The sequence below is a fragment of the Mixophyes fleayi genome, chromosome 11, assembly GCF_038048845.1.
Source record: "Mixophyes fleayi isolate aMixFle1 chromosome 11, aMixFle1.hap1, whole genome shotgun sequence".
Taxonomy (NCBI): Eukaryota; Metazoa; Chordata; class Amphibia; order Anura; family Limnodynastidae; genus Mixophyes; species Mixophyes fleayi.
The window spans coordinates 6,843,841-6,864,711 of NC_134412.1; the positions used below are offsets into that span (position 1 = coordinate 6,843,841).

Here is a 20,871-nt window from a genome sequence, read left to right on the forward strand (position 1 = left end):
GTCCCTATTTGGGCTAAATATTGTGGCGGTACGTCCAGGGCTGTGGTGGCTGATTCCTTAGCAGCCAAATCCTTTTTTGCCCAGTTGCTCGGCCAGGCTGATCTGGGCTATAAATGTTATCATCATATAATGTTACCCTAACTGTAATATGATTGGAATTTGTTCTGACTGAGCTGCCTGTGCATTCTCTTCCACCAGATTAGTAAAGCTGACCTCTTATTTTGCCAATCTCTGGTGTTTGTGCCTTATTTAATGATCAGGTCTTAGTTATGGTTTCGGGGGATGTCGCGTCATGGTTGAACCATTAAGCATTTCATGGATTGGTTACATGAGAAGTGCTGGGTCTTGTACCTCCCAGGAAATGAGCTGTGTATATTCTGACCTTTCTTCCTTTCAAGCTACAGATGCGTTGAGTCTGATATTGGTGGTTTCTCCTCTGCAGCTGGTGCCGCTGTACATACGTGTGTACTCTTCCATGGATCTCCAGATTTTTTAAATAGAACACTAATAATCCGAGTGTTCACAGAGGAGCGGGAGTTCTGCCGGATTAACGACACTACGAAGATTGGGGAACCTGTGCCTTGTGAACGCGGTGCTACAGCGACGTTACTCAATGCTACCTGTGTGTTGCTGGACATACCACAGAAGCTACGTGAGGAATTTCTGCTAGAATTTGGTAAAGGCAATGAACGCGACAAATCCGCCCCGGGAAACATTAAAGGTAAGAAGTAATGGTATAATGATGGAGGTGGATATAGAAATATAAACATTACAATCCTGTTTGTACAGTGCTGCAGAATATGTCACCAACATATCTGATTTTAAGTGATAATAAATGCTCATATTCCTCCATCTATTTTATTAGCAGACCCTTCATGCTCTAAATATAACCCAGCCTTAGGGTGGAATTCAATTAGCCTCACGTCCGCAACGCACTTCGCAGCAGAGATTTCTACCGCAATTGAATTCCCTTAGAATTCTCAACACCTAATCCTGCGATGCACGGATGGTGGTGGACACCCCCCCTCATATTTTATAATTGATCCAGATCTAGGCAAAGGAAACCCCCAACATTACTACTTGATTATTACAATTATTACTTGATAATGGAAATTTTAATAAATTCCCTAAATCATCCCAATAATGACCTCTATTGGGGGTCTACCCCCTCCACTTTCTGCTTGCTGTGTCTGCTATCTGTGGTTACTAATACTATGGTGAGCCAATAGTAGAATCGCAGCTGGGCATCTGGCGTCTGATTGGTCAGCAAAGTGTCCCTGGAAATTACATTGAAATGCCCAAAGCGCTTCTGTAACGCGATATGATGTCATTTGTCGTAACTAATAACTCTACCTGATTGGCTAGTAAGTTGGCACATTAACTGTGCACACTTCATGTTATCGTAAGTAAGCAAAATAAGCTGTAAATGGGAATGTGGAGTCATGATCCACTTATGGTATTTGCCCCCCAGGCCCAAAGTTGCCAACCCTCCACTGTAACCCACTGACCCTAACTGAAGCTGTAAACGGTGTTTCTAAACACTTTAACACGGTACACCGATAATATCCCTTCTGCCGGCCTGACTGGTAAACAGATTTGACAGAACCTTAATTCCCATCATGGTTCCTGTCTCTTATACACTGTAATGTTACACTTTATGGTTTTACTATATAGTGTACAGTCACAGATCACATATACTTTCCTGATCTCTGGAAATGTCCGGGAGGCTGGCAACTTTCAGGGAGTCCTCCCAGAAGAGCAGGCAGCCTCCCGGGCAGAGGCGGATTCTCAGCACTGCACAACAAGGTGCGGAGCTACAGTGACTTGGATCACATCGCCATGCCCCCTCCCCTGGTCACCTGACCTACCCCCCCCCCCCCTCGGTTCTCCCAGATTGAAGCACAAATAGGCATGTATGCATATAGCACGTTACGGTGTATTACAGAGGCAGGATGGCAGTATGACCCGCCGAATCTGTTACCACACAGACTTGGAAAATAAGCTGTGTTTTTGTTTTGTTTTTTGCTTTTCTATATATATATATATATATATATATATATATATATATATATATATATATATATATATATATATATATATATATATAAAATTATTTTTTTTTTTTATTTTTTTTTTTTGCTTTGACAAAAATGTTTTAAACCTTCTAATGTCTCTTATGATTATTTTGTTTCAATATAATATGATCTAGTCGTTCCATATGAGCTTTTTAAACTCCTTTCCAAATTCCACCACTGGTCTGACATTGTGGCTGCTGAAAGGCCCAAATATTCCTGTACAAATGTATTACTGTATATCTGGGAAGCCCGTAGGTTCCACAATAACCCAGACACCACGTTACCCTCATGGTAGATCGTGACGTGACGTGTCCAGGATTATCCTCCAGGAAATTCCTATAATGAGGATTCTCACACCTTGTTCTTTGTAGATCATTTTGGTTGCACAGAGAATTGACCTCCAGATAACTTATGATTTTGTTATGTCTTCCAGACTGTCCCGTCCCTTCAACTTCTCCCACACCCTCTCAGATATATTTCCCAACGCAGTCTCCAGTGATTGGTGAATCTCGTCCTAGATGGCGTTTAATAGTTGCTGCTCCTGTCGTCACTGTGGTCATCATCATTGTGGTCATCATCCTTGTAATTTTCCTTCCAAGGTGAGTATAATACGAAATATCTTGTGACCAATGATTTAGAACTTTTTTATAAGTTGAGATGATGATAACGTCCCAACGCCCAAACCTGAATGCTGAATCTTTAGTCCATTTTGACGAGCTGTGTTTACGTTGAATACATTTATCTTTCCCTCCTCAGAGGGGGGAGGAGGGGAGACTATAAAATAAGACTGGTTGGTCCTTATGGTCTTAAGATAATTTTCTACTGCTAGTAAATTTATTTATTTTTTTTCCCCCAAAAAAATTAAGTAATGCATTTTATTTTCTATTTAGTAATACTAAAAATTTAAGAAAATGTTTCATATTCACCTGTTTGTCACTCATATCAATATATAATTCATATTGTGAGAGACTGAATAGGTTAAATGCTTAGGGCCCCGTGGCGCAATTTAACAGGAAATTCTTCTCGTAGCCGGGGCTCTATCCAGTCACAACTACGTGACAAAAAGCTTGAACACTTTTTTTTTTTTTTTTAAAGGTACCGCAACAAGTCAGCGGTGGAGGAGAGGGAAAATATACTATTAACGGAGCATAAAGACAATGCGGCTAATGGGAACTGTAACGGAAATCATGTATAACAGTTATTATAAAGTGATGTGTATATATAGGAGTTTGTTCTTGTAGTAGCGTTAGGGGAGCGGTCCTCTAATACAATAAAGAAAAAAACAAAAAGCTGTAAACTAATAAATAGAGAATAGATATTTTTAAGTACTTTATATACTTGTAGGACATTTCTATATTAATACTAATATCTGCCCTAAATTCAGACTTCTAGATAAATCTAAGCTGCAGAATCTCTACTAATACCCCAGATATTTAATCTCAACTTTTTGTAGCGCTATCTGGTAGCCCGTTGTAATAGGGACATATAATTGTGGTGCTTTGTACCAGTGTCTGGGGTTATTGCATAAAACACTTTGTGTGGTCCCAAAATAGCCCCCATGTCTGATCTGATTGGCTCATTATCAGACTGAGCACAGATGAGTCTGTTGTCCTGTTGTTCCGATCATCTTGTCCCCATATTACCAGCTGTATCCTATCTGACGTTTGCCATATACGTGCATAACGAAGTTGGTGCTTGCGGGGTAAAAATGTCGAAATTCTGCCGGATATAGCCGGCATTGGTCAACGTAACGCCAAATTAGCAGAAACTTTTTTAATAACCTTTTATTTATTTTAACTTGTAAGCACATTAAAACGTATTAAAAATATAACAAGACTGGGGTATTAAGATGAATTGAAACTCTCAATGTATTAATATAAAAGTTACAATATTATGTACTATTTAACATCTAGCATGACGCTATATGCGGTAATATAGTATTTTACATGTTTACTGTATTTCTGTACATTGTTTTTAGACAACACTACTATACAGCTCCCTTACTCGCCCTCTTAATTGATTGACAGTGTTCCGGGATCGCCATTGTTACAGAGCAGAACGTTCCGTTACAGACATTTTGTTTTTCCCAGCGCCGCCCCCCCAGGCAGTAGAATTGATGCAATCCTATTGGCTGGGAGCAGTCGCTGAGAAAATCGTTTTCGAGGAGAGAGAGGCTGGAACTCAGACGCGACATCTAGTTGGCAATTAAAAGTTTTAAACATCGAGGTTTCCCCACAAACCCAGTATTATTATATTTAACAAACGCATTTGGCATCTACCTTAAAATCCCTTTTTGTAAACCCGTTTTGTTAGTCCGGTGATGAAGACTAGTAATATATAACACAAACTGCGCAAATCTAGAATATAAAACACTTTCTGTATAAAACTGCTTTGTGCCTCCATCTAAGATTGATTAGAATATCCATGAATTGCCCATTCAACGAAGCACTATCGGACATTGTATTTCTCTTCTAAATGTCGTGTCTGACTTCTTCTCATTGGCTGTATTGGTGCTTTCAACGGACAGAGGGAGGGAGAGGGGGGGGGGGGGGAGGGAAGGTGGGTCCGCCTTCATATTGTCTGATCCCAAGTCTGCCTGATCGCTACATACGTGATGTATGTACATGCGTGATCTGCATACATATGTGATCAGGACTGTAAGAAGACTGAATGAAGTTAGACACAACAATAGGATGAGATTATTATAATGAAGGGGTGCAAGGGACCCCTTCATGCCGTGGCGAGTTGCACACAGCCATTCTTGGTACATGAGAGAATATTACGCATGATTACCTTCACAATGTCCCCTCATGCTCATGACTCATTTAAGACACAAATTAGAAGTATTTTAGGGAGGAAAAAAAACAATGTCCAAAATAATGAAGGTGGGGGTCCTAATGGTGTAGCACTGTGAAGTGATGGTTCCTGTCTGGCACGTTCACATTTTCAGATTTGAAATCCTAGGTGCACATCCAGTTTGAACAAGGTTCTCTATAGACAAGAGTTAGATTGGCGCGGTGCAACCTGCAAAAGAAAACAAAACCGTTTTGCTGGGAGCCTCTGCAGCACGTCACAAATAAACTCCAACGTATTTAGCAAACATTGCAGGACAGCAAAGTTATCTGAAGGTGGAGAACCCCTTTAATGTTCTGTAATGACGGCAACATGGAAGCACTATCACTCACACTGACTGAGCCGAGCAAGGGAGCTGTATAGCAAAAACATGTTTGGTGGACAAAATAATCCTATATCTGTATATTTATATCATTATTACTACATTGTGATTGACAGAGCTCAATACAGTCTTTGTATTGGAAACAAATATTTACCCCTGGGGGGGTGCTTAGCACTCTGCCATGCGTTCCTGTGGAGGGTTAATTTTCATTACAGATCTACATAACGTATTCGCTCTCCAGTGACTTTGTTTCTAGCTTATAACAGGACAGCAATGCCATTGGCTAGCTGAGGACTGGCCACAGCCAATAAGGCGGCAGGATTTTATTATCTACGGAAAAGTCCCTGTGGAGGGGGAATGGAGACTAGCTTTAAAGTGCACCTGTCACTCACTGACCATCCATCGCTGTGAGTGGTCATGTGACCAGTCTGGATCTGCCCAATTTGGCCACTCATTTTGGCGCCCAGGTTGATCACAGATCTAGCTGTATGCCGTAGAGGCAGAGTAACTAGTAATGATGGCTGGTCCATCCTAATGATGCTTTTAGCTGTTTTTTCATACTGTTGATGGGAATGGAGAGTGAATACGTTGTGTTCCTCTGGTAATGATTCTTAGACCCAACTTTCCTTACAAACCATTCACTGCAGCGTCATTGACCATTCCTCAATGCAGCACGTGTATGTGAGACGCTCAGGGGTTTATATAGTATAATGTATCGAGAAGGCTGATTGTTCTATCGCCTTAATCTCGATCATTGAAATCTCGTCGAGGCAGCTGAGTGAGACTGTCTCGACGATACTGGCCTGGAGCGATAACTTATCGCTGTGGCAGACCGGAGGGGGGGGGGGGGTGGATTTTTTATTAATAATATATTTTATTTATTTTTTATTTTTATCATCGTCCTGAGATGGCGATAGCAGAACAAATCGACTCAATGAACTTAGAATTTCCATACTTCATCTCTGAGATGAATCATTTGCTGATCACCTGGTGTGAAATCAGGGAGCCCCCATACAAGGATCACAAACACTAGAATACAAGTTGCTTATGTAGAGGCTGCTACTGACCTCTATAAAGATACCTGGATACGTTCCCAGACACTGAGATCTTACAGCTACAGGTCTGTTATTGGAGATATCGGACATAACGGTCTGTTTATTAATAGGTGATAAGCCCTAGATCTGGTGAAAACAGGAGTTATCCCCGGATCTATGGCTTCTCCTTATGAATTACAAATAATATATATTATAAATAATATTACAGCGTTCTCTCTTTATAACGAAAGTTACGTACATGGGCCAAAGCTGGTGTTATAGAGCACGTGAGCTATAGTGGGTATAATTCACCTATACGTACCTCTGTGTGCAGAATACACCTAGAGATCAAAGGGAAGTGATATAAGGGGAGAGCACTATAATAATCCTTTCATACAGCAACTTATATTCTAGGCTTAGTGATTCTTTATATAAAATCTGTGTAAATACATTGTCATTAAGAGAGATTAATACAATGTTCCAAAACGTTACACTTTTTTTATTCTACAAAAGTAGCATTATTTGTATAAAGTGTAAATAATTGTGCGAATGACAATCATCACTTTTAAGTCTGTTAGGAAACTATGGGATGAGTCATTAAGGAAAATAAAAAGGAGTAAATGTTCTTCGGGACAAACCATGTTACAATGCAAGGGGTGCAAGTTAGTTTATTATTTTACACATAAGTTAAATACTGGCTGTTTTTTCATCTAGCACACAAATACTTGATAGATTTCTTTGTACACTGAAATTTACAGTTGATCTAGGACATGTCCTACCCAAACTATAAATCTGTCCCCACATTTGAAATGTACCTTCCCCCTCCAATGCAACATGGTTTTGCCCAGGTGCAAAGTAACTCATTTTTTTTATGCTTTGCTCTCCTTAATGATTCAGTCCTATATACTGTGATTCCATTATACAGCTTAATCACCAGAGTATTTTATTATCTAGGCATATAAATGTATTCGCATTAACCTATAGGATATGATTGCAGGGTAAACATTTACTAAGCTGGAGATGGGGTGTAATCTTATTATACTGTATCTGTATTCTCTTCTTACTATTCTGCAAATGTGAAATTTGTATAACTACACTGCTGAATAAACTATATTCTAGGATTTCTGTGTTGGCTTTTGTGTATATTTTCAGTATTTGATTTGTTTAATCAAACATTAAATATAATTACTATTATGTACTAACTTGGAATTACATTATGTCTTTGCAATGTGAACATGAAACTGATTCAAGTGTGTAAGCTCTCTTGACTATGTTGTTCCTTCATAGTTAAGTTGGTGCAATATTTGCACCGATGAATAAAACTCTTCTAAAGATTCCTGTGTTATCTTTTTGTTGTGTATATCTGTAGAGTGTAATTCAATATTTGGTGTTTTTATAGGCAACTAACTTATTTCTTTTGTCCTTTCAGATACTTTTATCATGATTTGTAAATATTTAATATTGACCTTTTGGTTAATATCTAAATAGTTTAATTGAAGGAAAAAAAGATATAATCACTCGCCAGGCTTCATGATAATATACAATGTTTTGTTACATCAGTCCGATCATTCTGTTCTCTTACAGGACCAGAGAAGCTCAAATTGTATTAAAATTGGTTCTTGAACCAGTTTGTTGAATTTGTTCTAAAGTTGGAAACTGTCCCAAAAAAATCTTTGAACTTCAGATTAAAAATCCCCCCAAAGAAATTGACGTAAGGTGAACATTTCAGAGATTAATTTACGCCTTGTGTGTTTAAGTTTTCCATGGGAACGTCCAACGATATCCCAGTAACCAGAATACAGAGGTCTCCAGTGTAATAACCAGCGTTATCAATGACCAAGGACGTAGATTTATTAAAGCTTCTAAAAATGAAAAGTGGAGGTGTTGCCCGCAGCAACCAATCAGATTCCAGCTATCATTGATCTAGTGCATTGTAGAAAATAACTAGAATCTGATTGGTTGCTATGAGCAAAACCCCTACAAGTGTCGGGAACTGGCGACAGGAGACCTCATTAACTCAGACGACCGATACCTTGTACCCTCTACTATATTATCATCAGCATTTATTTATATAACACCAGCAAATTCCACAGTGCTTTACAATTGGGAACAAAAGGTAATAAAACTATACTGGGTAATACAGACAGAGAGGTAAGAGGGTCAAAAGCTTACAATCTTTGAGATATAATAAGTTTCAGGTTCAAGGCCTGATGACTATAGCAGTGATCAGTTATAATATAGTGACCTGATTGCTGTCTGGTTACAAGGCACATGTCTGATAATGAAATCTCCTACATTAAATTATAAACATATTAGAAGTCTCTTCATTTAATTCCGCATTCCAAGTCCTTATACAGCAATCATACAAATCTGAGATTTAAATAACTTTCCCCAGAGACTTAATGAATGGCTGCGGTTAGACAGTGCTGACTGTCAGTGACATTAGAGAGGGCCCTGCGGGAGCTTTTACAAACACATACACACACCCATCACTTAACCTCAATAAATCTTTGTGAATTGACCGCTTAAAGGAAACATTTACTTCAATGGCTTTTAGTTCTAGTCATTAAGCTGCGATTAGCTGTAAAATCAATTTACAGCTCAGCAATCTGGTTATAAATCCGTCACACTACATCAGCTCTGCAAGATCTAAGCTTCTCTCTTACCCCAGATCAGTATAAATCCCTGTTACACATGCATCAGTGAGCTGTAATAAGTATATAATAGACGGCCCAAAAGGGAGGAAATTTTATAAAGTCCTAAAACATGTTTGATGCTATTGTAAAAAAAAAATTAAAAAAAAAAAAAAAAAAAGTAACCTTCAAATGGGAGAATTGAGAAATGTTTGTGGTTTCCATACAACATTTTCCAGCAGTAAAAATGGTGGAAACTCTGATGGCGGAGTTAGGTAGCTAGCCGTAGGATTAGATAGCTGGCTGCAGGAGGGCGGTGACCTGGGTAAAACATAAATGGGTTATCTACTTTCTTTTAAGCCAATAGTATAATTATTGGGTTTGTTGGTGGGTTCAGAAGATGACTTGGGGGTGAATGTATTATGCTCCAATTTCTGCAACTCACCGATATTCAAGTTTGACAGCTAAATTTATAAAGGCAAAGTGTTTAAGGGCAATTTCTCTGCACCTGAAGAACCTCCGGTCAGGGACCTTTACAGCAGGACCGAGATTAGTAGCACGAAAAAGCATCCCTGGCCGAACGGCGCTTTGAGGGTCCGCTGACCGGACAGCACCATGCGGTACCACGTTCTGGGAGAGATGATGGGGACTGAAACTCCACAACTGCACGGTGGTTCAGCTTTGAGATGGAGACCCTAGGAGTTCCGTATTCCACGGCAGCTACTTCCCCATTAGTGAAGTGGCTTAGCTGGCATAATTATGTCACAGACGGAGGTGGGGCCCCATCCCAGCCCCCCCATAGGCTGGATATCTCGGACTCAGTGTCTCGTGCCTTGATCTAAAAACTGTTTGTTTTTGGGCCTAGGTTCAAGGATGGAATGGACTAGTCTCCGTATTGTAAAGTTAAAGTGACTTATGTATAGAGTGCCAATCTTTAGTTTTACTAGTCAACTGGCTATAATTATATTTAAATACTACAGAGTGATAAATGTCTAGATGGCCAGTGTTATATGACATATTGTTGTGTTTCGTCCCCACTATGTACTCCTTTCCCCTTTATGTCCTAACCCTTCCCTGTTTCTTTTTTTGTATCCTTTGCAATTATCTTAGAAAATTCAATAAACTTTACTTCAGTTTAAAAAAAAAAAAAAAGCCTTTAATGCTTTTTCTTTTCCTTCAAACTGCCCTTTTAAACACTCCCCGTCTTTTACAAGACAGCGGTTTTCCTCTCTAAACATTTTGGAAATTTGTTTGACATGCTGTCTAGCTTTTATGGTCATTTCCATCTTGTGTAGTACTGGTAAGATCCGGTTTTGAACAAATGATGTAACAAACAGAGCGCTGATATGCAAAATATAATCATATTTATTAAAAAATAAAAATAATTAAAATAACAATGTTTGCATTAAACATTCCTCTTTTGAAGAAAACCTGGAGCGAATTTTTGTTTCAAATTCCCTGTTTCCCTAAAGATGACTAATATAATATAATATATTATTATATTTATATATATATATATATATATATATATATATATATATATATATATATATTATAATTATATATATATATTATATATATTACTAATAGTCTTACACTATCAATTTGGGATTCTAAAATATCATCGAGTTTTAATAAATTTATATTGTGCAACAATTAAGAGCTTTTCCACTGATACATTGTATGAGAACTAATGGATTAATAATATGCACGCTTGAACATAATGATCATGATACTATAAGAAGCTGTGAATGATTTTCCAGTTTTCAGACCTCCGAGGATTCCTAAGGAATGAATATTTGTTGTGCTGCTAAGGATTAAATCTCTGACAACTTTTTTTGTCTCTATTTGTGATGCCAATATTTATACTAGGAAGTATATTTATATGCAAACGTTGATATTTGAATTATTTTTATTTACATTTTTTAATAAATATTGTTATATTTTGCATATCAGCGCTCTGTGTTTGTTATATCAACTGTTGAGCATACAGTCGCGGAGGATTCCAGTACTCCCAATTCTCCAGAGCTGCAGAGTTGTAAAGGGCATTACTGAGATATTAATAGTGAATATAATTAATAGCACCTGATTAAGTACCTCTTTTTGCTGTGGTTTAGTTGTATTATGATACAGTTTTGGTCTGATGCTTCTAGAGTTAATGTATATGTCGGTGTAAGGTGAGCCGGCACTTTCAATTCCACTCATTGTGTCCACATGTTCTCTTTGTATAGGAAAGATGTCTGTAAGTGGAGCTTGTGGTTGTTCTTTTAAGTGGCTGAGATGTAACGTGTGTCAGGAAATGTCTGTCATGTTTATCTTGACGTAACCTCAGAGAACCTTTCTGTATGTAGGCAGGCGAACACTTAGGGAGGTTTCTAGTTCCCCGGAAACACCCCTGCAGACTATTAGGCAGTCATTTCTGCCATCTTTATACTGTACATTTGGGAACACCAGTGTTTCCCAACTCCAGTCCTCAAGGACCCCTAACAGTGCATGTTTTCCATATCTCTTTGCTGGAGCACAGGTGGTATAATCATTACTGACCGATACATTGTAACAGATCCACAGGTGGTAGAATTATGTCACTTGTGACCTGGAAAACCTGGACTGTTAGGGGTCCCTGAGGACTGGAGTTGGGAAACACTGCTGTAGACTGTTGCCTGATTAATACTAGCAGGTTGCTAAGTAACAGCATAAACAATAGCTGTAGCCGAAGCAGAGAAAGTCCTGTCTGCAATAATAAACCTGTCACATTAACACATAAAAGCACACAAAGTGGAACAGATAACTTAAAGGAACAACTGTATGTAAATATATCCTGTAGTGTTTCTAAGAAAAGGGCAAAAAGTACATAGTGAAATAGACATAGAAGAAGCACATAAAAGAGGTCACAAAAAGAACCAGGGTAAATGCCAAAAATTAAAAAGGAATATAACAAAAACTGTATACAAAGAAAGACAAAAAACATACTGAGACCAATCTAAGGTCAATAGTATCACAGCAACTAGTAACTGCACATAGTAAAGCAGAGAGTAGAAACACTAAAACAGTGAAAAGCACATGTGTCCAAAATGCAAATATACAAAAAAAAAAAATATAATAAAAAGCCAAAACAAAGCAAGAAAGAAATAGAACAATGAAGTAAACAACAATATATACAGTAAATGACTAAAGGTCAAATCAAGAAAACAATTCATTTTGCAATCTTCATTAAAACCAGATGGAGCTAATGCCTTAGGCCTGTAGATCCAAACACAAGAGGAGGGTGTATGGCCACAGGTATATATATATATATATATATATATATATATATATATATATATATATATATATATATATATATAGTGGCAATGGGAGTGGTTTGCCACAGGCCTCTCAGAGTGGAATTAGCTATGGAGCTAACAGTCTGCAGGTAAAAGTCTGTTAACCAAGTTATTTACAAGTGTATCACTGTGCTTAGGTTCAGTTATGTACAGCTCGGAGACGTGATAAAGTGGATGTAAAATGTGATTTACTTACATGCTTTAACGTGTTTGTATCCACAGCTAGCAGCAGAGTTGATGGGGGTGGCTGTACTGAATAGGTGTTACAGAGCACCTGAGGGGACTTCCTTTGAAGACAAGGTGGGAGTGTCGCCTGTCAGTCATCCAAGCCTGTGGGAGGAGACCTGTGTATTTAACATTGAGTTGTGCTCTTGTCAGGGGTGACTGACGCTGAACTAGTTGGCCAGTCAGTAGAGAGATGGTCTATGTCTAGTAAGCAGCAGGGTCACCAGGAGGTGCAGGCAAAAGGGAATGCTTGCTGGTGTCATCCTCACAGAAGAAGTGTTATTTATTGTGATGCCAACAATAAATATATTTGATTTAAAACAAGAAGTTTTTGTGTTGCTGATATCTGCTGGGTGTTCTTGTAACAGAAGGTGACAAAAGTGCCATGAAAAGGGTGCGTTTTGTTACTATATATATATATATATATATATATGCATATTATTTGGAAACCCCCCTTTACAAATCCTGCTTTTGCCCCTGGTTGGCTGTGAATACCTGCTCTCTCTCCTCTCTTGAATACCTGCTCTCTCCTCTGTTTCTATATTTTATTCCTTTCCCCTATACCTTTTTTTCCTCTACAACTCACTTTTTATCCTCCTATCTCTTCTATATCTGTATAACTTCCCTTGTACACGGGGCCGGCGCTACCGTTGGGTGAGCTGACGCGGTTGTTTAGGGAGCCTATGGTTAAGTGGCACCTTAAGCACTGGATGAAGGACATTATGTGAGCCTAGTGTGTTTATTGCCCTCACGTCGCCCCCCACAGGGAGCGCCAGCCGCTGACATGAAGTAAAAGCTGCCAGCGGTTTCTTACGTGTGAAGCTTCGGCTCCTCCGTGTCAGTGTTACACCCGGAGTGTGGCGTATGGTGTCACAGTCAGGTATCACGCTCACAATGTCAGGAAGAGAGGATGTCACCACCACCACCTCCCTTCTGCTAAGGTAAGCAGCGCGGGTGGAATGGGTACCACCGCCGATGAGAGGGGGGAGTGCCGCTTAGGGCGGCCATGCTTATGATTGCCTGTCTCTGGCTCACAACATGACCATTTATTTCTAGTATGTTCCTACGTCTACCGTTCTCCATCATCATCATCATCATCATCTATTTATATAGCGCCAACATATTCCGGAGCGCTTTCCAATTGGGAACAAACACAGTAAAGCAATAAACTGGGTAAAACAGACAAAGAGGTGAGAAGGCCCTGCTCACAAGCTTACAATCTATGGGACAATGGGAGTTTGATACATGAGGCTAAGTCTACATTTTGAATTTCAGTCCAGCCAGACTGCAAAGGTAAAAGTGACTCATAAGCTAAATGATCCCGTCACACAACAATGTTGGTCAGGGGGTAGTTGTCTTGTGTGAAATTGTGTAACGGGTGGTAATAGGGTAAGGTAGTGAGGTTAAGGCGGTGGTTGAGGAATATTATAAGCTTGTCTGAAGAGATGGGTTTTCAGAGAAAGCTTGAAAGCTTGTAGACCAGAGGAGAGTCTTATTGAGCGAGGGAGAGAATTCCATAGAGTGGGTGCAGCCTGAAAAAAGTCCTGTAACCGGGAATGGGAGGATGTGATGAGGGTGGATGAGAGACGCAGATTTTGTGCAGAACGGAGTTGCCGAGTTGGGAGACATTTTGAGACAAGAGAGGAGATGTATGTTGGTGCAGCTTTGTTGATGGCCTTGTAGGTTAGTAAAAGTATTTTATATTGGATTCTGTAGAAAACAGGCAGCCAGTGTAGAGACATACAGAGTGATTATTGTGTAAGATATGTGCGTATTGTGGAAATGGTTTTTAGATGTACGTAACATGATTTAGATATAGAGTCGATGTGGAAAACTAAGGATATGTCAGGGTTCCCAAGGTAAGACCACAGAGAGAGGATAAGCGAATTAAGTGGTTTATTAGAAACACAGATAACACTGGTTCAAGATGCAAGACTGGTAAGTCAGTAATGTAACTACAGTTCATAACAGTGGAATAAGCAACAATAGTCAGTGATGCAGGCACGGATAGTGGAACGGGTAACAGTAGTGAGTGATGCAGGCACGGATTGTGGAACGGGTAACGGTAGTCAGTGATACGGGTTGATTGGATGACAGGTGTAGCGTTTACCACGAGTAGTGGAACAGGTATGCAGAGATGAAGGAAATCCAATATACAGCATTGATGAACACACAGCAGAGATGAATAACCAGGATTTAAGGATTGCTTTTCATCAAATTGAGTGACCTGATGATCTGGCAAAGGGTGCTTGGAACAGACAGGTTTATATAGGCCAGAAGAAGGTGTAACGACTCTCAGCAGTAACGAGGCAGGTAAGGTAAGTACAGTCCAAGTATCACAGTGGCCCCTTTGGTGGACAGTGGTACTACAGACAGTATATAATATATGCAAAAGATCCAACAAAGTACCTGCAGACAGGCGCTGCAGAATGCAAGATGTGACAGGATAGTTCCGAGTCAAGGATCACACCTAGGCAGCGAGCTTGAGAGGTGGGGTTCAAGGTCATGTTATCAACAGAGATAGAAATGTCAGGTATGTTCTTGTTGGTGCGTGGGAATATTATTAACTCTATTTTAGAAAGATTCAGTATGAGTTGACAAGAGGACATCCAAGATGAATTGGCAGAAAGACAGTCAGTTACACAGAACAACACAGTTGTCGAGAGATCAGGAGAGGATAGATAAATTTGGGTATCATCCACATGGAGATGATACTGAAATCCGAAGGAGCTTATTAGATTTCCAAGAGAAGTGGTGTAGATAGAGAACAGCAGAGGACCTAGGACTGAGCCTTGTGGTACTCCAGCTGATAAAGGAAGCGGAGCAGAGGTGGATCCAGAGAAATTAACACTGAAAGAGCAATTAGAAAGAAAGGATGAGAACCAGAATAGAACAGTATCCTGAAGACCTAGGGATTGCAGCGTTTGTATGAGAAGAGAGTGGTCAACGGTGTCAAATGCAGCAGAGAGATCCAGGACAATTAGGAGAGAGTAATGGCGTTTAGATTTAGCAGTGATCAAATCATTGACAACCTTGGTCACCGCAGTCTCTGTGGAGTGTTGAGAGCGAAAGCCTGACTGAAGAGGATCCAGTAGGTTGTTTGCAGAAAGGAAGCGCGTGAGGTGAGTGTAGGCAAGTCTCTCTAGAAGCTTGGAGGGGTATGGGAGCTGGGAGATGGGGCGGTAATTTGGGAGAGAGTTTTGGTCAGAATTTTGTTTTTTTAGAATAGGAGTAATCACTGCATGCTTGTATAGTGATTGAAAGATGCCCATAGAGAGCGAGAGATTACAGTTTTTAGTTAGAGGAGAAATGAGCACAGGAGACAAGGATCTACCAATTTGTGAGGGAATAGGATCAAGAGGACAGGAGGTAGAGTAGGAAGATGAAAAGAGAGTAGATACTTTGTCTTCATTTGTGGGATCAAATGAAGAGAGGGTGTCAGAGGGTAGTGGGAAGGAATTGAGCTAATTGCTTGTCGAGGAAGAGGATACCAATTCTAGTCTGATCTTATCAATCTTGTCCTTGAAGTAGGACGCAAGATCCTGAGCACTTATAGTAGATGGAGGGTTTGGGGTGGGAGGATTGAGAAGAGATTTAAATGTGTTAAAAAGGCGTTTGGGGTTAGAAGCCTGGGCATAGATAAGCGAATGGAAGTATGTTTGCTTTGCAGTGTCCAGAGCCTTTCGATAGAAGCGGTCGATAGAAGTATATGTGAAGAAGTCATTAGAGGTACGAGATTTACGCCAGTGACGTTCTGCTTTACGGAAACGTTTTTGAAGATTTCACCTTGCTGCAGTGTGCCACGGCTGACATCAAAGTTGACGTGTAGTATGTAGTATCGCTGGAGCCACTTGATCAAGGGCCGTTACTAAGGTTTGGTGAAAATGAGGTACTGTCATCTCAGGGGATGAGAATGTAGAGATAGGGGAGAGAAGGTGTTGGAGAGAGGTGAAAAAGATTAATAGAGTTAAGATTTCTGCGGGTATGAGGAGGCTTGGTAGAGTTAGACAGTAGAGAGGTTAGAGCAGTGGGGGTGAGAGTGTAGCTGATAAGGTGATGATCTGAGAGGGGGAGGGGATTTGTTAAGGAAATTAGAAACTGAGCATAGTCTTGAGAAAACAAGATCAAGGCAGTGGTCATCCTGATGAGTAGATGATTCAATCCACTGGGAGAGGTCAAGTGAGGATGTTAGAAAGAGTAGTTTGGAAGCAGCTTTGAAAGGTGGGTTATTAATGAGGATGTTGAAATCACCCAGGATGAGGGTGGGGATGTCTGAAGATAAGAAGTGAGGGAGCCACGCAGAGAAATCCTCAATAGTTGATGGGATCCAGGAGGGCGATAGATAAGAGCAGAGATTGGGTTAAAAATGCGAATAGCATGTACTTCAAAAGATGTGAACGTGTGTGATGTGATATTTGGTAGAACTGTGAACGTGCACTGTGGGGAGAGCAGTAGTTCAACCCCACCTCCTTGTCTGCCTCCTGGTCTGGGGGTGTGGGTGAGATGGAGACCACCATGTGAAAGAGCTGCAGGTGAGGCGGTGTCTGATTGCATGAGCCATGTCTCTGTTATTGCCAGAAGGTTGAGGTTGTTTGAGAGGAAGAGATCGTGTATGGAGGTAAGTTTGTTACAAACAGAGCGTGCATTTAAAGGACTTTGGAAGAGAGGGGAGACAGGTGATGTGTTTGAGGTTTGCTATAGAGCGGTAGTGTTCTGATGTATGTGTGTGTGAGGAGTGTGGGGGACCTGGATTAGGTGATATATCACCGGCTAATAGAAGCAGAGTGAGAGGAAGATAGTCAAGGGGATTGTAAGATGTTTGAACTTTTATTTTCTGGCGACAGGAGCAGGTCGTGCTCGTTAGAGATAATAAATTGGACAACAGTTCATGGGTGTTAACTAGAGGTGAGTGGAGAAATAAAGGTGCAATGTGGACAAATGTTTGTGTTGATGGAGGGGTGAAAGATGATACAGTCCTAAAGATAATGCCATGGAAGGAGACCAAGTAAAGCAATTTGTTAAACATTGTGATGGAAGTAAAAGCCACAAAGTTAGGGGATTTAATAGAATTAGCTGTTTGCAGTGTTCCGTGTAGATAGACAAGTAATGCAGAAATAGGCTGTGGCAGATGTTGGTCATTACTGGAAGTAATGAAATGTTCTCCTATTTTTGTCTGTGTTTTCCAGCCGGCGCCTAGCAGCTGACTTAGAACTGTGCGGACCAGGGGAATCCGACTGTTTAATTAAAACAAAGCATCGCCAAGGCCCGCGGCGGGTGTTGACGCGATGTGATTTCTGCCCAGTGCTCTGCATGTCCAGGTTAAGGAAATAGAAACACAGGCTTCTTATAAACACAATATTGTGTCTAACTGCGTTTTCAGACACTTTCACATACGTCTCACCCCACATACGTCACCCCATAGACTAAAGCTAAGATGTAGTCAGGCTAATTTAGGAATACACTACATTTGTGCTAATTGGTCAGATAATCAAAGGAAAAGAAAAACATTTGTAGAATAGGCTAAAGGAGGCCAGATACCTATCATAAATTAGGCATCAATAAAAGACTCAGCCAACGTAAGTTAGAACAATAGATGACAAATTCCTATTATACCACTTTCATACTGCCGCCCCGGCAATATCCCGGGTAGTTAACCCGGTATATTACCGGGGCACAGGGCAGTAAAAATTAGCAGTTTACCGGGTCGGGCGGATTCATACTGCACCTGCCCGACCCGGCTTTTTTAAAAAAAAAAGATTAAAAAGAGATTTTAATTAAAAAAAAATACTTTACAAGTGTTTTCTTACCTTATTTTCAGCCAGCGGTGTCTCCGGAGCGTTCCCGGCTGTCAGGGGGACCTCTGGGTAATAAAATGATGTCTTTTCTAGTCCATTAGAAATGACATCATTTTATTACCCAGAGGTCCCCCTGACAGCCAGGAACGCTCCAGAGACACCGCTGGCTGAAAATAAGGTAAGAAAACACTTGTAAAGTATTTTTTTTTAATTAAAATCTATTTTTTAACACTTTTTTTTTTAACACTATGAATGGTGAGACCCGGTAATTACCCGGGTTAAACCATTCATAGTGCAGGCTAGTGGGGTCCAACACGGGAATTACCCCTCGCAAAATCCCGGTTCTAAGTCCCGGACTTTAGACCCGGGATTTTGTGGTTGGACTGTTCATACTGCACCAAGTACCGGGTTTTTCAGCGTGCCTCTGCAAAACCCCGGTATTTTGGTGCAGTATGAATGGGGTATTACATACTTTTCAAACACACAGTTGCAGGGCTCAGATACACAAATTAATGAAGTTCAGAATCTCTCCCTTACGTCACCTACGGTATCGGCTTTGATGTTGTGCAGCAGTCTTGTCCCTGGTTCTTCCCTTCGCTAATAGGATGCTACCACTCCCAACACCTGGGCTGTTCCTGGCTTCTGGCAGAGGACTTGGGCAGTGACGTAAGGGGCACCTGCAAAGTGTAACTTCACTTTGACATTGGCAACTCGTTTGTATATGTTTTATATTCGCTGAGCCTAATATTTCAATTTATAAATCAGTCCCTGCCCGGGGCTTAGTCTTGTTCCAGTACGTGTAAGATCTCGCCAGTTTGGCTTGAGGTATGTGGTATTGTCAGGGCCGGATTAAGGGAATGGAGGCCCTGGGTGATCAATAATGCTGCTGAGGACTTTGAAGGGCCCCTGGATGCCCGTGGCCCCTGGGCTATAGCCCAGTTAGATCTCGGGTTAATCTGGCCCTGGGTATTGTTTATCTTACTTTACATCTTTTAGTAAACTTGCACATGGAAGACATATTTTGCTCCTTATTGTTACACATGATGGTTCATTTTGAGGAATGTTTCACGCAATTTGGCCAAGTTCTATTTCAACAAAAAAAACTTGTTTAACCAAAATAGAACATTTCTAAGGGTAGTAAGAGCCATTTATTATGTCAATATGTAAAATTACCCCAATAGACACCTGAGACCCGGTAATAACTTCTGTGTATATCGGCAGTGACTGTGGTACATCCTACATTGTAGTAAAATATTGCAGACTTATATTTACGTGTGCCGGTGCGTGGTGCCCGAGAGAAGAGGGTCACTGCTGGCCACGTAAACTGTCATTTATTCACCCTGCGGCCACAGGTCGGCGCTATAGAGCTGCCCGCTGAGCCACAGTCACGTGACTCCCACAGTACTGGAAATTCATATATCTGTTATCCTTGAATCTAGTACTGAATGGTTAACCACAAGTCTTCAATTTGTTATGAATCACTTTGGTGTCAGGTTGTATCAATATTTAACCACAGTTTGTGATTTCATCGGTTCTCATAGCCTGTACATGAAATTGTTATGACCACAACTATGTTGCTTGATGCATGCTACCGTGTTCTTTATACTTACTGAAGTTCCAGTCTGCATGACAAAGACCTTTGCTTCACTGTGCTACAGGCTGCTAACTGAACATCCTTGCCATGCTCCTTATCCTGTATAAGAACTTGTTGACAACCAGATACGTTGGCTGATGTATGCTACCATGTTCTGTATGTTCATTGGTGCTTCGATTTGCATATAAAGAACCTGTTTATAGTTATAACTCTGCATATGGACTGTTTAGGGGGACCAGCATAATTAAATCGTATATTTTCCTATAACCAGTGGTTTTTAATTAAATGTCTATAGGGGGCCTGAATTACTAGGCTGCCCCTAACCTTCCTGCCCTCCCCTCCCCCTCCCCTCCCTAATATTTCACATACAACACCTTGTGCACCAGTACTGGTGCTATGCAGAACGACGGTGATTGGGTCAAACATTCGGGCGTTGGGTCAAAGGCATCTACTGTCTGGATGGAGCGCTAAAATCGGGACAGTGGGGAGGTGCGTTTAAGCTGGGGATGCGGCCTACAAGAAATCTGAATAACGCCATTCAAAGATGTTATTGAATAGGCTGCATTCATAGTACGGCTAAGACCACAGTCTGAGGGTCAACAGAGATTAGTGATGGGAGCTAGGGGAGGTAACCGGTGGCTTCTTTAATGTATGATTGGGGTGTCCTAGCCTCAATATGTGCCGTGTGTACAATCATTATTTCCAGAAACGTCAATTGATAAATGTCCCTTTACATATATTATTCAGATATTGCTCACAGGCACTTTCAGACATGTTAATGTTTACCAAGTAGTGTAGATGGGGTAATGTACCCTGTACAAAAAAATATAAGGATATTAGTGGTCACCAAGGACTGCAGGGACTATATAAATTAACGAGACTGTCAGCCCAGTGATTCATACAGGTGAGGACCCTCAAACAAGGTGACTCACACAGCGGTCACTGTCATAGATCAAACCCACAGATGGCACTAAGTTTCCTCACCTGAATCTGGTGTCCTCTGCCAGCTTGCTTCCA

The 20,871-nt window shown here is 40.6% G+C and overlaps 1 protein-coding gene and 1 long non-coding RNA gene across 3 annotated transcripts in view; both read left to right on the forward strand.

Moving 5' to 3' along the window:
* The window catches only part of LOC142106815 (uncharacterized), a 54,163-nt gene extending 49,560 nt beyond the window's left edge, over positions 1-4,603 (forward strand). For both annotated transcript variants that reach the window (XM_075189841.1, XM_075189842.1), the window contains 3 exons: positions 443-721; positions 2,509-2,674; positions 3,171-4,603. In XM_075189841.1, coding sequence (XP_075045942.1) covers positions 443-721; positions 2,509-2,674; positions 3,171-3,270 — 545 coding nt within the window. In that variant the 3' untranslated portion in view covers positions 3,271-4,603. The remainder of the gene's footprint in view (positions 1-442; positions 722-2,508; positions 2,675-3,170) is intronic.
* Positions 1-20,871, forward strand: part of LOC142107118 (uncharacterized) — a 232,537-nt gene that overhangs the window by 174,168 nt on the left and 37,498 nt on the right. The gene's annotated exons all lie outside the window — the stretch shown is intronic.